Here is a 15140-nt window from a genome sequence, read left to right as displayed (position 1 = left end):
CATCCAGCGCCGGCACGTACCGAGCCTTCATCGAGAGCGGAAATACTAAACGTACGGGAACATATGATATCTAGCTGTTTCGAAGGGATTTTTCGTATCTTCCCCGGATGGGACGTGGCTGGCGCTTTCCAAGAGCCAAGACGGAACTCGACGTGCAAGATGCATATTCAAACGCAAAGCGACGGCCGCGCTCCTCTCCTCGACCGCCACCTCCACTAGCAGCAGCACCACATTCCTTCCTTCCCGCCCCCCGATAACCTCCTCCTCCCCGCTTCGGATCTCACCACCACTACCACCACCACGTCCGGCACTCCATTCCAACCCCAGTCGCCCGATGACGCAGACTCCCGGCGCCCACGCCGCCCCGGCCGCGCCGGCGCCTCCACCCCCCGCCGAGGGCGCCGGGCTGTCCGAGGCCATCGTGGCCGCGCTGCCGCCGGACCCGTACGACCAGCTGGAGGTGGCCCGCAAGATCACCGCCGTGGCCGTGGCCGCGCGCGCCTCCCGCCTGGAGCACGAGGCCGCGCGCCTCCGCCAGAAGCTGGCCGACAAGGACCGCCTCGCCGCGGAGCTCGCCGACAGGGCCGGCGCGCTCGACCAGGCCCTCCACGACGCCGACGCCCGCCTCCGCGTCGTCCTCGAAGACAACGTACGTGACCCCGATCGCCTCGCCGCTCCGGTTTTGCCGGTTGCCAGCTGGTGCTGAGATTTTGTCGTTGGTCTTCTTCTTCTTGTCGCGTAGGCTAAGCTGGTGAAGGAGAGGGACTCGCTCGTCCAGACGTCCAGGAAGCTGGCCAGGGACCTCGCCAAGGTGACGCCATTTGTGATCGTCTGCGATCACACGGCTGTTGTGCTCGCGGTTACTACTAACTTTTCTGCGATCACACTTGCAGCTGGAGACATTCAAGAGGCACCTGATGCAGTCACTGGGGGACGATAATTCTTCAGTAAGTTCCTCCTCTGTCCCCCGTTTCTGCCAGGCAATGGCCTCTGTTGCCGTGCTCTGTAACCGAAGATCAGTGACAGTGTATGTATGTATTGCTAGTATTAGTCATGATGTGTCCTTCTCTGCAGAGTCAGGAGACAGTCGACATCAGAACATGTGAGCAATCGGTCGCCAAAGCAAGTTCCTGGAGAGGTATATATACATCATGATCACTGCTCTCCCTCGTGGACAATTTTCATCTCTAGCAGCTCATTGTGTTCCATCTGTGCCCATCGACCTCCCCGAAGACGACGCGTCCGCGAGCAATAATCCTGCTCCTGCATCCACCACACGAGCCGACGGATCTTCCGAAGCCGAAAGCGTAAACCAGGAAGGTACGCTACCTCCGTTCCAAAATACATCTATTTTGAAACGGAGGAAGTAGTTACGATCAACAACATTCTACTATAATATTATCTGCAGTGAAGCACAACGACAGAGTTCTGAACAGCTATACGGTACTTCTCTTGTGTGCACGTTGACAGTGGCAAGGCCGTTCGAGCAGAAGCTCACCATCACGCACATGACCCCGCGCCTCATGGCCGACCCGTCGCCGAAGCAGAGGTCCTCCTCCGCGGCCTCCACCAGGAGATACTCCACCGCCGTGTCCCCGAAGCTGGCGTCCCGCGCCTCGTCCCCTAGACGGTACTCCACGGCCGTGTCGCCGAAGCTGTCGTCCGGCAGCAGCGGCGCCGGCACCGCCAGTTCCCCGCGGCTCGAAGGCCACATGGCGATGTCGGCGTGGCTCCCCTCCAGCAAGATGTCCTCTGCGGCCAATTCACCCCCTCGTGGGCACTCAGTCTCAGGTACTCGAACGAACGTTCTTCTTTTTTTTGTTCCAGGAGTTCAGCATTCAGCTCGTTCATCTGGAGATTGTTCTTCATTTTCTCCACACATAAGGACGTTGTTCTTCTGGGGTTTTTTCAGGACGCACGACAAGGATAGATGGCAAGGAGTTCTTCCGTCAAGCAAGGTACCACTCGGTACCTCTCGTTTTGTTTTGACAGAAAAACATGGCATGGCAACAACTTATTTCCCTCCTCTTTTTTTTTTTTTGCTTCATCCGCAGGAGCCGTCTGTCATACGAACAGTTTGCTGCTTTCCTCGCCAACATCAAGGAGCTGAACGCTCACAGGCAATCCCAAGAGGTAACCCTCACTTTCAGTTTCCAGCTGGATCCGTGGTTTCTTTCGGATACAGATCTTGAGGTGTACTATATTGGTGTGGTGGTGCAGGAGACCCTCGAGAAGGCGGACCAGATCTTCGGCGCAGAAAACAAGGACCTCCTCCTCTCATTTCAGGGCCTACTTAGCCGCAGCCTCACGTAACACACACACACCAATATATACCACAGCTGATCATGAGCTGAATGCAATGCAGCAAGTGAAAGTTATGTGCACTTTGTATGCAGAATAATCATCTGCTCATCGCAAAAGAAAAGAATAATCATCATTTCTTTATCATACGAAGAACTGCACGCGTCAAACATAAACCCCTGGAGCAGCTCTCCTGCGTTCCAGACAGGTTGTGCTTTACGCTCCTTGTTGTAATCAGACACTTTTTTGCACTATAAATGGAAAACAGATCAAAGGGGGTCATGTGCGTCACACATGGTAGTGATCACAAGCAGTTGGCTACAGAGCCACGCACCAAGATTGAACAGGGTTTACTTGCAATGATAAGAGAACGAACCACTACAATTCAGATTCTGAAAGTCAAGAAGAATACCGTCTTCACATTCAGAGTCGTAAGTCGTAACTAGAAGCAGATGCCAGATTTCAACCTTTCAAAGGTCACTTTTGATGACCAACGACTATCTCAGTGTCAGTGGTCGACGGAGGCTTAGAAGCACCCAATGCACACGCAGTTTGAAGCTTCCTAAGCAATATCCAGACCGGTATATGTACAAGACGGAGAATATCCGTGGAAAATTTGAGGCCGTGCTCAAGCATACTTCTGGATTATGTACATGGGGTTTTAGTTTGTGCTGCGAGTCGCACTATCTAGTTTTACTCGGGGAGTATATGTAATTTTATGTGACTGTAAGGCAGGATGATGGTTTTTGTAGATGGGCTGCCATGAGCTTGCATCTGCTATTCTTCTCCTCCTCACTCCCTCTTAGTTAGCGTCTTTTTAAGGCCTCTCAAGATCTTTGCAAACCATATCGTGTTCATGATGAGTAGTATTGTGGGCACGCCAAATATCAGAACGCGGCTGAAGGTCCGCATCTGCATCACCTGTCAATAATTCAGATCAAATTTAGTTTCAGAGTCATCGATGTGATATTTGTCACATAGTTACATGCTGTCACACAAGTAGGAATTACGTCATCATAGTGGAAGTAGATGTGGTAGAACAAGTAGATGAATAGAATTATCCGTGCCACCTGTATTACACAAATGGTTGACTACGTTAGAGAGAAAATTGTGGTAAAACAAGACCAAAGTAAAGCAAGCCAAAAGAAAAAAAACGGAAGCAGAAACAGTTACACACCAAGGGCCTAGCAAGAAACAGAAACCGAAGACAAAGCCAAACAACCTAGGGAAAACCTACTGAAGAGAGCATTGCTAAACTAAATTACAGTATGGCCTCGGCACAGAAACATCTGGGGGTACAATAGCATTAATATTTCAACTTGTACGATAAGTTTCTCTAAAATCACAAGACCAATTGCTAATACTGTATCCCAGTCCCCAAGACGAGTTAGCAAATGTCCGATGTGAGTTATGAAGAACACAAACACAATAAAAGACTTCATCTATTATAAAGAAGCTTGAGGTATTCCACTAGCTGTAATTTTAAAAAGGGCATAGTGGAATAGAGTGTATAAAGGAGTAGACAAACCTTAGCTTGAAGCAAATTCACATAACAAAATAATTGTTTTGATCTGGCTATACAATTTGAAATGTTCATTCATGTATGCACACATTGAGGCATACTGAAGAGTGAAGACTAATTAACTTGTGATCAGTTGCGTGAAATACCGTGAATCCTATAACTACTTTGTAGAAACTTCCACTTACCAGCCATGCAACAACCATAAAGCTACCGTTCACAACATAGGCCTTGGATCTTTTCAGTCCAGCAGTATCAAGATACCTTCATAACAGAAGGTAACCGGAAAGATCAGACCGAATGAAATAACAATAATGACCCAGAAATATTGTGCATTCATTGAATCAAAGCAAATACCAGCGGAGGTTAATTCCAGGTGTGGTTCCTTCAGAGATGAGAACCATGTATGTATACAACTGGCCTTCCCCAGAATTCACAGAATAGACTATGGAAACAAGTGACAGGAAGTGATGAAGAACCTGGCAATGGTCAACCCATAGTGAATACAAAAATGCAGCAACGACAATTGAACAAATACAATGAATATTAACGTGTGTCAAGGAAGAAATATCACATAAGGGCACTTACATACTCCATTCCACCTAGGGAAGGATAAACCCAAAATATCATAGCAATGTCAGTGATGAAGTACCCAACAGATACCTGGACAAATGAAATTAGGCCGATATGAGGCAAATAGAAAATGCATGCCAACATAGGCATTTCTTGAATGGGAACAAAATAGTAGTACTTTACCGCTAGTGTAATATTAGAGAGGTTTGAACTCCGGAAAGTTACTGGTCCATCCAGCTTATCAGAGTATAGGTCGGAGAAGAATACTAGGTACACTGACATGAATGTGATGAAAATTGCATGGACAGTGGAGATGCCCCTAGAATAGGTAAAAGATCGGTCTAAGTAGATATGTCAATAAGCACAGGGTGAAATTGGACATAAATTTTGCAGACAGAAGGCTTCACCTGTTGTTCCACTCAAGCTTTTGGGCTTTTGTAAGAGAAGCATAACACTTGTAGAAGAATGAGCTGACTAAGTGTGTGATGTCATAGACCTGCAAACCAAAAGGGAATTTGTAGCCAAGAAAGTAGCTAGAGTTCTGGTACACTGAGATCAATCATAACTTGTTCCATGCAAGAATTTCAGGGTTAACATAAATGTAAAATAAAACAAGAGAAACTCATAGGTGGTAGTGTGAGTGAGTGAGTGCAAAGGGTTTTGAAAAGTCAAACTCTGAAAACAATGGTAGAACTGATGATTATCATCTGCATGCTGCTATCTACTTTTTTACATCGCAGAATAGTTAATAACTTACTACATACACATACCACTATTGCCTAAAGGATACAGATGGTACACAAGGTATTGTAAGGGATCCTGGCATACACAGGCACACACAAAGGGCAAATAAAAGGAAATTATTGCAATATTACATATATATGGAAATACACTGAGGTAACCTGTATAATACAGATTAAAAACATATATACATTTTGATTCAACTTCTGTTTCCCATGGTAGCCAAATATTGATTAAAAAATGGTTATTATATTGATAGGATTAGGTTGATTTTTGTTAGCTAAACTGTAACATGCTTGGTTTTGAAAATCTTGTATTGAGTATCCAAATTTTACTGAAGAACTTAACTGCTCATACTAAACAAAAACAAAAACGTTACAAGCAAAACAAACTTTTAAATCTATTTCATGACTCTAATCTGAAAATTCATCACAGCTTGCATGTGAGTTTAAAACTTACATAACTTCAACTGATTTCAGATGCATACGCGGATTAGGATCGGATGTGGTGGGTAGCCATCGACATATTCCTAATTAGATCTCAGCCTCTCAGGCTAAACTGAGAATTTGCATATCCTACATTAGATCTTTACAGAAACCTGCTTATACTAATAGCCATATACTCCCTCCGTTCCTAAATATAAGTCTTTGTAGAGAATCCACTATGAAGCACATACGGATGTATATAGATGCATTTAAAGTTTACATTCACTCATTTTGCTCCGTATGTAGTCCGTAGTGAAATCTCTACAAAGACTTATATTTAGGAACGGAGGGAGTATATAGTACAAATGGTGTTCGGTAGTCCACAATTTTCACATAGTGAAGTTAAGCAAAAATGCAAAAACTAACATCTATTTGTTTCTTCCATCTAAATACATGAATCATGTGAGCATCACTAAATTCACAGGTGACATGATCATAAATGTCAACAAATAAGAGGGGAGCAAATAATACCATCTTGCACATCAGGATCCCACCAAGCATAGCAGTGTACGAAACATATGCATCTGCAAGAAGGTATTCCTTAACCAGTGACTCTGCTTTGTACGAGTAGGCCTTAGCCGCCATAACAGAGGTTGTGGACAGATCCATCAATTCCTATATCTTGACTCAGCAACCTGATGAAAGAGACAAAGTCACATAACAAGGTACATTTTGAGCAATAGAGAAGCCAGAATTATAAAATGTCCACGCTAAGATTAAAAATAGTTTTTGTGTGACATCCAGTTGACCGTAGAAGAACAACCAAGATATGGGTCATTGCTAAACAGTACTCGGAATAATCTTCCATGAAGTACAACACCCAACTGTCACTTGAATGCATAATGGTAAAGTAGACGAACCCGACCACATGAAGAAGCCATCCATGTCTTAAAATGCGACACTGAAGCCAAATAAATAATCAATCCCTGTCATGTGTCACTTTCACTAGAATAAAATAGCAAGCAGAAGCATGCACCAGAGATTGAGTCTATACTCTATACTCTATACTGAAAGACTGGAAGCTGTGAATAAAGCAACAGCGTACTGCCGAAGCCAATGAATGGATCCTATTAACAATTGCTAGAGCCACAGTTTAAGTAAGATAATGGTTGAGGTCCCCGTCAACATGGAGCCAGCTACGAATCCAAAACGATAGCAGCTAATTGCATGCTTGACAGCCATCCCTCTAAACACTAAAATTCAGGTACTATATTGGAGAATGTATCGAATCCAAAACAACTCATAACAGCGTGTGGCACCTGTAATCACGCGCAACAACTCGCACGAAAATAGTACTCGAGGATAAGTAACACGGAGAAGGTACGTCCATAAACCTGACTAAATAAGGCAACGCACAAAGCGCACGAAGGAATCAAGAAGGGATGGGGGTCAGAAAAGGTGCGCAAGAGGGGCAACCTTTTGCAGCGTCACTCAAACCGCCAGCTCGGCGGAAAACATCCGCACGTTGCGACCAATTGGGGCACGGAATCGATGCCCGGACGACAATGGCACGCACCGTCGCCCGAAAGAAAACACCAGAGCGATCAAAAGGAAACAGCCCCGAGTCCAGGAAGGCACGCCGCCGCGCGCGACCGATAATAACCGAAACCAAAAATCTGAGGAAACGGCGAGAGAGAGAGAGAGCGAAACAGGCGAAACCTCCCGTCGTCGCATTGCGCAGGGGCGGCGGGGGCACGCGATCGACGCCCAAAACTCCATCATCGGAGCCATCAAGCCCACCGGAAAACAGAGGGCGTACACCATCTACGCGACCACGGCCGACCCCCAACCCTCGCCATATCCCGAACGTGGCATCCCGAAGCAGGGGCCGGGACGAAAGCGGGACGCACCTCGGAACCACGTCGCGCCCCACGATTTTTGCGGCGGGACATGATCGATCGGCGGGGAAAATCGACAAGACGGCGGGCGGGCAGAGCAGGCGGGAGCGGGAGCGGGAGGAGAAGGCATTAGTACCTTGCGGTTACGGCGGTCGGCCGGGAGGGCGAGGTTCCGGCGGTGCAAAGCAATCGGGGGCCGGGTGGATTGGATGGAGAGGGTGGCTATATTTCGCCTCCTCCGGCACCACGCCTCGCCTCGCCTCGCCCGTTGCGCAAGCCACAAAGGAAAAGGAGAATGACGGGGGCGAGAGGGAGATGGCCTGACGGGATTATAAATGGCCAATTTATATTTAGGATGCCCTGCCATGGGAGGGGGAGAGAAAAAATAATTTCGAGCTGGGCCGAGGGGGCAAGCAGTGTTGTAGCAGATGCATTTCAAGGGGGGGCGTCAAAAATCAAAATGTCAGTGGAGATTAAAAATGACCTGTGATGAAAAAAATGAGACGGCCGTAATTGAATGGTCTTTTTTTAAATTAGGAATTAAAATCAGTATAAGTTAGCATCATGATAATTTTTCATATAAAGAACTGAGCTGAGGGGGCAAGAATGGTTTTCGATGTTTTTATTTTTCCGGGTAAGAATGGTTTTTGATGTTGAAGGAGGAATATTAATAGGGTCTGCCTAGGGCACATTAATACCCGCACGGATCTCCAGATAAAATCAATGACATGTGACTTAGATGTGCAATACTTTAGGGCACATTCAGATGATCTTTTGCAAAGCCGATATTAATAGTTGGGTGGAATTGTATGGCAGATTGTAATAGTGGGTGGTCTTTTTGTTCATTATATGTTTGTCAAGCTCATCGACAACATTATCATGACCCTTCCTCTTCAGCTTAGATGAACCCAGAACCTTTTAGTTGTAAGTTGCATACTCCTAGCCATTTCATCCATACCCCCTTGAATTGATGAAAAAGACAATATTTTATGGATGACATACAATTTCTTTGTATAATCTTGAAATATATATCTATTCCTCAATTCACCCTCCTCTGAGCCACCTCCCGGTCTATAACTCGCTTCATACCACCCACCATGGATGGATGCCATCACCACCTTGTTCACCGATTTTTTCTACCACAAACCCGCCATCCTCGCTCTCTTTTTTTCCTTCTACAGCGGGCCGCCACCCTTACTATTAATTAGACGTTGCCCGCCGCCTAGTTATCGAGCTCTCTATGACCTACTTTTTTCATGCACATCCATAAAGATTGACTTCCCCCGCCAATGACCGGGTCTGAAGGTCCCCAATGGTCGTTTCCTCATTTTACCTTCTCCAGTCCTCGCTCCCGCCACCATCACCTAGATCTGGAGGCCACCACGACATGTCTGTCCTATGGGACCAGTATCAGGCGGGACCAACATAACCACATAAGGAAGAAATGCGTAAGGAAAAAATTACTCCATGGCCCAGATCAGACGACACAACTCCACCTTAGCGAAGACTCAAACAAAGTTGGACAGGAAGGATTTTGAATGGGTGAGTAGCTATCCCCGCATAAACTTTGGGGGATTGGCATGCACTCAAATTTGAAATCTCGAAAAAAGATAGGGCAAAACTGACCTATAGATTAAAGCTTCACAACCACTATAGTCCGTAAAATTAAGCCTTGCAAGAGATGGGCTATCTAGTCGTCCATTCATAGAGGGAAATCATAGAATCGGACTTCATAGTGTATTTGGAAATAATTGGAACTTACATGCTCTGCGGCTAACACTGTCTCTAAAGGTTAAAAAATGTGGTATTGGCACTCAATCTATATTGGTTACAACATTCCTCCTTGGCACCATTCCACCATGCACTCAATCAATATTTATGAATTGGCTGCAATGTCATAGCAAATCATTACATTCTTCAAATTGAAATATGCTACACCTATCGTACGAAAATATATTAGAGGCACGGGTAGATGGATAGGGTCATTTTCAAGGTAGGGCTCACCGTGAACACATAAGCCTTTTTTCTCTGAATGTTAACGATAAGACGGCAGCTCAGCTTGTTTGTTTTTTGGCGAGGCACGTGTCAGTTATTCGCTCACGTGCACCCCTCTGGATAAACTACGAGCCGACGACACTAAACGGTTCGCTCAAGAGGATGGCAGTATGAGCGAACACATTTGGGATGACAAAATCTGTTTTTGGAGCATGATGGTTTTAATCAGTTTTCCTTAGATGTAGCATGATTTTTTTCTTCTGCCAGCATGGCAAATCCAAACAAGTTGGAAATTTTCTTTTTTGACTGACAATTCTTCATGTTGCATCATGGCAAATCCGTGGAAATGCATGGCAATTACTCTCCTACAGCATAGTAAATTCCTGACAATTTTTCTGCTAACATGCCATTTTTAGCATGACTGAAAACGAAAGTCCCCTTCTACTCTCGATGAACAGTAAATTCAGAAAAAATAAATGAAAAACCATTTGAAAAAATCTGAAATTTTTTGGTTGCTAACTTTGACAAATGTTCTCAGCGCTTGTAAATTTTAATCCTGAAATAAAATTCGTGGAAGTCATGGCAAAAAAAACACTCCAAAATGCTTTTAAAAATAGCATATTTGGAGTGTTGATTTTTTTTTTACCACGACCTCCACAAATGTTATTTCGGGATGAAAATTTCCAAGAACCGAGAACATTTGTCAAAGTTTGCACATAAAAAAATTAGAATTTTTTGATTTTTTTTACTATTTTTTCGATTTTACTGTTTATTAGGGAGCATATAAGGTCGAGCTGAGAATAGCTGCGTCCGAAAGTGATAGTAGCTTCTTGAGGGTACACTCCCAGAACACGGAGTTCGCTCGAATAACTTTCCTGAGCTGCCGCCGGCGTGTCATTCGGGTCTTCTTTTTCATGGGGACACATAAGTCAGTAGGCTTCCGTCAGTAAACTTCCCTGGTTAGGATCTTCGCTTCAAGCTAAAGCATTGGAGATTCGAGAAGATGTGCCTCACTTTCCTCTGTCGTGGTATCTGATTGGAGTTCTGACTTGCGCAACTACACCTCTCCTGTACGAATTGGATGCTATCAGCTCTCTGTCATTTTCAATCGCTAGTCGTTTTCAGTAAATTGTACTAGAAAGACAGGGGGCAAGGCAATCACCAGGGCTGTTCATGAGAAAAAATGCGGCCACTGCTTAGTTTTCTCGAGGAGGATTTCCCCCGGCCACTGCTTAGTTGGGTCGATATTTCCCATCAGAGCCGAATACCCAGAAGTTCGGGGTGCAACATTTTTATAGCATCTGTGCAATAAACTCCGCCAACCACTTTGACAAACACGACGATCTGCTCCGTGTTCATCTAAAAAAACATGACAGGGACAGGCAAAACTACAGCGAAAAGGAAAACACCACAACTTCTGCAACATGCAACTACCCCGACGTTTTCCCTGAAAAAACAGCACGTGCTTGCAACAAATAGTCGTCCAATGATACGCACATCCTAGTATATGCTATTCAGGTTTACTGTTATGCATCCGACATTCAGCCATCGGTGTGAATCCATAGTAAGTTCAGAGCTTAACACGATACCGAAGCTGAGATGAAATTCGAAACATGCCGAGTACAAGGCCATTCTAGATGGTTCGAAACGGATAGAAGAAAACATCGAAACAACCATAGCGTTGTTCTGCGATATGCTCTTTTCGGGCTTCCTTCCTTGCTAAGGTCAGGTTCTTCAGTCTTTGTTTGCCAAAATAAGAAAAAGGTTCTTCAGTCTTCAGTTCTTCACCATGAGTTAGCGCTTCTATGTTTTGTACCCAGACACTGACAGCCTGAGTAAGTTCCCTGCGCAATTTAAAATAAAATTGGCATGGTGATAATTCAGTAGACAGGGACAATCTATCTGCAACATACAACAGCATCAACTAAGGCACTTGTGCCTGCATTGCTACTGAGGTTACCATGAGGTGGACACCAAAATTTCAGTTGAAATGTTCTTTCTGGACTCAGCTTCGGATAATTTTTTCTACAGAAAAACACTTTCTTAAAAGGTACGATGACTCATAATAGCGTCTTTAAAAGTACAAAGTACAGCACCTATTCTTTTTGTTAGTGTCTTCATGCTCGTCCACCACCACGGCCCCTTTTCCTGCACATACAGAAACAAGTTCTAATGAATTTTTGTGTGAATTCACATAAGTACTACAGTAGTTATAACAAAGTTTGCATGCATCATAAAGTCCATTTCTCGGTATATATACACCCAACCAAGTCTGTTTTCTTGGCCATATAATAAGTCTCTGTACCATGCCTTTAAAAAGGCCATTGAAATACATTGGACCAGTAGGATTTTTGTTTCATTAAGCTGATTACAGATATAGAAACCTACAACTATGATTTCAATGCTCCAATCGAATCAGGACTGCTGGCGCTGCATGCCTGTATGATTCTAGCAAAGGTACACTTAACAAACTGAATCTTATACAATCATACGTACCCGCAAGTCGAGGTCCTGACATTCTCGTTGCTGAGGCTCTTCACTTTGCTGCACACGTACTCAACACTCTCACTGAGAGTAGCCTTCCTGTCCTCTTTGAAATTCCAAAGCTGGGCTACAATGGTTCTGTCACTCAGCTTGCCACATTCCTTTAACTCCAAGAAACTATTCACCAAAGCCTTCACCAATGCCTTGTAAGACTCTTCCCCCCACGTAGCCCGCAGCTCTTGTAGTTTAACGTCATCGTCATTAATAGTCTCCTAATCACACAAGTAGCGATGTAGCACATAACTTGTCACCTCCAAGAACCGGTGGACCATAAGCTATAGTCTGCACAAGAACTCAGCATACCTCAGAAATGCCTCCAATTGTGTCACTCTTGAAGGGATACCAGTCTGGGTTCATGAGCTGCTCCTGCCAAAATTTGCACAGCCGAGAAGCTTCCGCCTCGGCTTCTTTGCAGAGAAACTTCCGAAGGCATGCCAGTAGGAATGGCCTCTCACTCAACTGCCCCATGTACTTTACGGTGATATTCTGTCTACCAACACCACCCATATCAAGAAATCCCTGGACATCAACTTATAATGTCAATTTTAATTTCGTAATCTTCCGCATGGTTTGACAGGAATGCGTGTAGTATCTAATATTGATAAGAGGGTGAAAATGATTATGGATATGACTGAACCTTGATGAGCTCAGCGTTGATATTTGAAGTTTCTTCTCTAACATCGCGAAGCTCAGCACTCAAACCTTGTTCATGATTGTTCATAACACACAGAATTTCCGCAGCCTCATGCTCCTCAGCATCTTCACCAGCATGTCCCTCAGATTGCCGTTTTCTTTTCTGCACTGATGTTATTTGCACCTGCTTTTATTGTGATGTAGCGGGGTAAGTATGGCAGAATAGAAAAAGCAAGAGAATGGCCGGAAAATACACAGGAGCTCCTGGGTGCTCCACATCCCTATACGAATATTAAATGTAAAAAATACCAAAAAAATAAAAAAAACTGAAATTTGGGGATATCAAACCTGGTATCTCAATCTACTCCCGTGTGAAATTTCATGAAAAAATACCAGAAAACGTATCCATGGCGAAGGAAATACTGTCCGAACAAAAATCTATCCAACCAGTTTTTTTCTATACATAGGAAATTTTTGTCTTTTTTGCCACGAATACATTTTCTGGTATTTTTCACGAAATTTCACACAGGAGCAGATCGGGAACCCAGGTTTGATATCCCAAAATCTCAGAATTTTTTCCAAATTTCTCGGGTTTTTTTTTTTGAATTTAATGTTCGTATAGGGGTGTGGAGCACCCGGGTGCTACAAATCCGCTTCCGAGAATGGCCACTCATTATACTAGTCTAGCAATGAGTGACCCAAAATGCACTCAATTTTTTTACAGTACTTCACATAAATATCCAACAAGATGATAATTGCAATCAGTAAAATGAAGAACACTTCTAAAAGAGCATAGACACGATCACACGAGGGAGCCAACAAGGCATAAAAGTGCAACTCAAAATGTGCAGAATAATTGTTTTGCAAAATAGTTGCTGTAATTAGATGAGCAGAACTATCTTGCAAAGGATCTATAAGCATTCATGGCATCACATTCTTCCAAAGCAGTAAAGACCAGTAAAACAGTATCCCTAGTATGATAAGAAATCAGATCACTGAACACATTGACTTAGAATTATCACATTCACAGATAAGTATTTACTTACCCTTCCAGACTGGTTATGCTCACGACCACTTCCCTGTGCCGGCGTATCACTTGCCTCACTTGCTTGGAGCTTTCTCTTTAAAGATTGAATCTCTGCTTCCAGCTCTTCATTCCTTCTAACGAGCTCCTCCTTCGCAGCGATAAGGTGAAGCCTTGCTGTCCATGATATTATCAAAGATGGTAAGAATGATGCCACGGCTTTCTTATCACTAGTGCAAGTGCAATGCACGCTTTCGACCAATGCACAGTTTTGTTTGCGTGTGTGACAGGAGATTTCTAAACAATGCGAGTAATTACAGATCGGTAGGATTGGCTGGTAACTATTTGGGGGCTTCAGATAACAAATAACTGATTGGAATAAACATCATTGGAGCAACGTCGGCTGTTCGATTTGATGGCTAGGATTAAAATGTTGCCCTCAGAGAAATGGTGCTTAAAAAAGCCAACAAAATCCGTTATTATAGCGCAAACAACATATGAGGATGATCCTAAGCAAACAGAGCAGCGGTTACCCTTATATTCTTGCTCCACCTTCTCCTTTTCTTCGAGGACTCCGTGAAGCGCGGTGTGGATGCCGGCGTATTGAAGACTGCAATTCTCGTGGTAGTTCATCTTGGAGCAAACATATGAACCGAGTCCAGAGAGGCGCGCAAGCCAGTCACCACTTGCATCTCCGGTCTCTGCCATGAGCGCCGATAGTCTGCAGGTGCACGAGCATAGTGCCACGGCAAAGATTAATTCGAGTTTTATCCACTGGATAGAGTGGAAATCGACTGTCTCGCTTCAGTAAATGACCAAACGCGGGAACCCTCAGGATTCCTAGTGAAAAGAGGGGGGAAATGCAGGTTCTTGCAATTTTTTCAATGGAGGGGGGAAAAGGTTAGGGCTTCCGTACCAAGAGAGGAAATCAGCCTAGTGGAGAGATGCCGCGCGGCTTCGCCGGAAGGACGGACGCTCCTGGTTCTTATCTTGCTTCTTCTACGGCGCCGGGAGGGAGGGAGTATGATTGATTGCTCACTGCATTGTGCGTTTGGTACTCTCTGCTCGGGGTTGAGTTCTCGTCTCTCTCCTCGAGACGGAGAAGAGGAGGGGAAGGAAAGGCGAGGGAGAAGCGCGTGCGTGTAAACGTGGGGTGAGGGCTCGCTGCCTTCCCGGAAGTGGCGCTCGTTGGGGACCCACATGTCAGTCGGAGAAACAGCTGGCAGCCTCGTATGTTGTCTTCTTTTTTCTCAAAAAAAAAAAAGACGATGAACAACCCAAAGAACTAAGCTACTTTGGCCTAAAACTATCCACACGCATGGATACGATGACCCCCTCACCACTGACGACCGAGGTCGTCGACGGAGAATGGCGGCCGAGCATGAGTTCCTGGCGGCGGAAAGCTAAATCGCTTTTCCTGTCTTCGGGAGGAAGATAGGAAAACGAGACCAGACAGAGCATCAAAGCCCTAAGAGCATCTGTTGGAA

General features: G+C 44.8%; 3 protein-coding genes across 4 annotated transcripts; 1 reads left to right on the top strand and 2 right to left on the bottom strand.

Moving 5' to 3' along the window:
• Nucleotides 1-302: 302 nt before the first annotated feature.
• On the top strand, nt 303-2699 carry LOC119277117 (uncharacterized protein At4g15545-like). Its single transcript, XM_037558339.1, has 9 exons — nt 303-649; nt 743-811; nt 894-947; nt 1075-1138; nt 1234-1320; nt 1471-1791; nt 1913-1958; nt 2055-2133; nt 2221-2699. The coding sequence occupies exons 1-9, from the start codon at nt 335-337 to the stop codon at nt 2311-2313; spliced, it is 1128 nt and encodes a 375-aa protein (XP_037414236.1). The 5' UTR covers nt 303-334; the 3' UTR covers nt 2314-2699.
• A 41-nt stretch (nt 2700-2740) lies between these two features.
• LOC119277118 (TLC domain-containing protein 4-like) lies at nt 2741-7754 on the bottom strand. The gene is made up of 9 exons (XM_037558340.1): nt 7594-7754; nt 6091-6254; nt 4801-4889; nt 4577-4712; nt 4409-4483; nt 4178-4299; nt 4009-4084; nt 3312-3371; nt 2741-3222 (listed from the first exon to the last, which is right to left on the bottom strand). Exons 2-9 carry the CDS (start codon nt 6226-6228, stop codon nt 3094-3096), a joined length of 825 nt encoding a protein of 274 aa, XP_037414237.1. The 5' UTR covers nt 6229-6254; nt 7594-7754; the 3' UTR covers nt 2741-3093.
• A 3113-nt stretch (nt 7755-10867) lies between these two features.
• On the bottom strand, nt 10868-14782 carry LOC119277115 (factor of DNA methylation 2-like). Of its 2 annotated transcripts, none has more exons than XM_037558337.1 (8): nt 14570-14782; nt 14187-14374; nt 13676-13830; nt 12634-12816; nt 12300-12515; nt 11949-12208; nt 11549-11600; nt 10868-11296 (listed from the first exon to the last, which is right to left on the bottom strand). In XM_037558337.1, exons 2-7 carry the CDS (start codon nt 14359-14361, stop codon nt 11570-11572), a joined length of 1020 nt encoding a protein of 339 aa, XP_037414234.1. In that variant the 5' UTR covers nt 14362-14374; nt 14570-14782; the 3' UTR covers nt 10868-11296; nt 11549-11569. The 2 variants fall into 2 exon arrangements, with proteins under 2 accessions (XP_037414234.1, XP_037414235.1); XM_037558338.1 differs by having other exon boundaries at nt 12634-12813.
• Nucleotides 14783-15140: the final 358 nt, after the last annotated feature.

Source organism: Triticum dicoccoides, chromosome 3B (assembly GCF_002162155.2).
Source record: "Triticum dicoccoides isolate Atlit2015 ecotype Zavitan chromosome 3B, WEW_v2.0, whole genome shotgun sequence".
Lineage (NCBI taxonomy): Eukaryota > Viridiplantae > Streptophyta > Magnoliopsida > Poales > Poaceae > Triticum > Triticum dicoccoides.
This window is presented reverse-complemented; position numbering and strand designations above follow the sequence as displayed.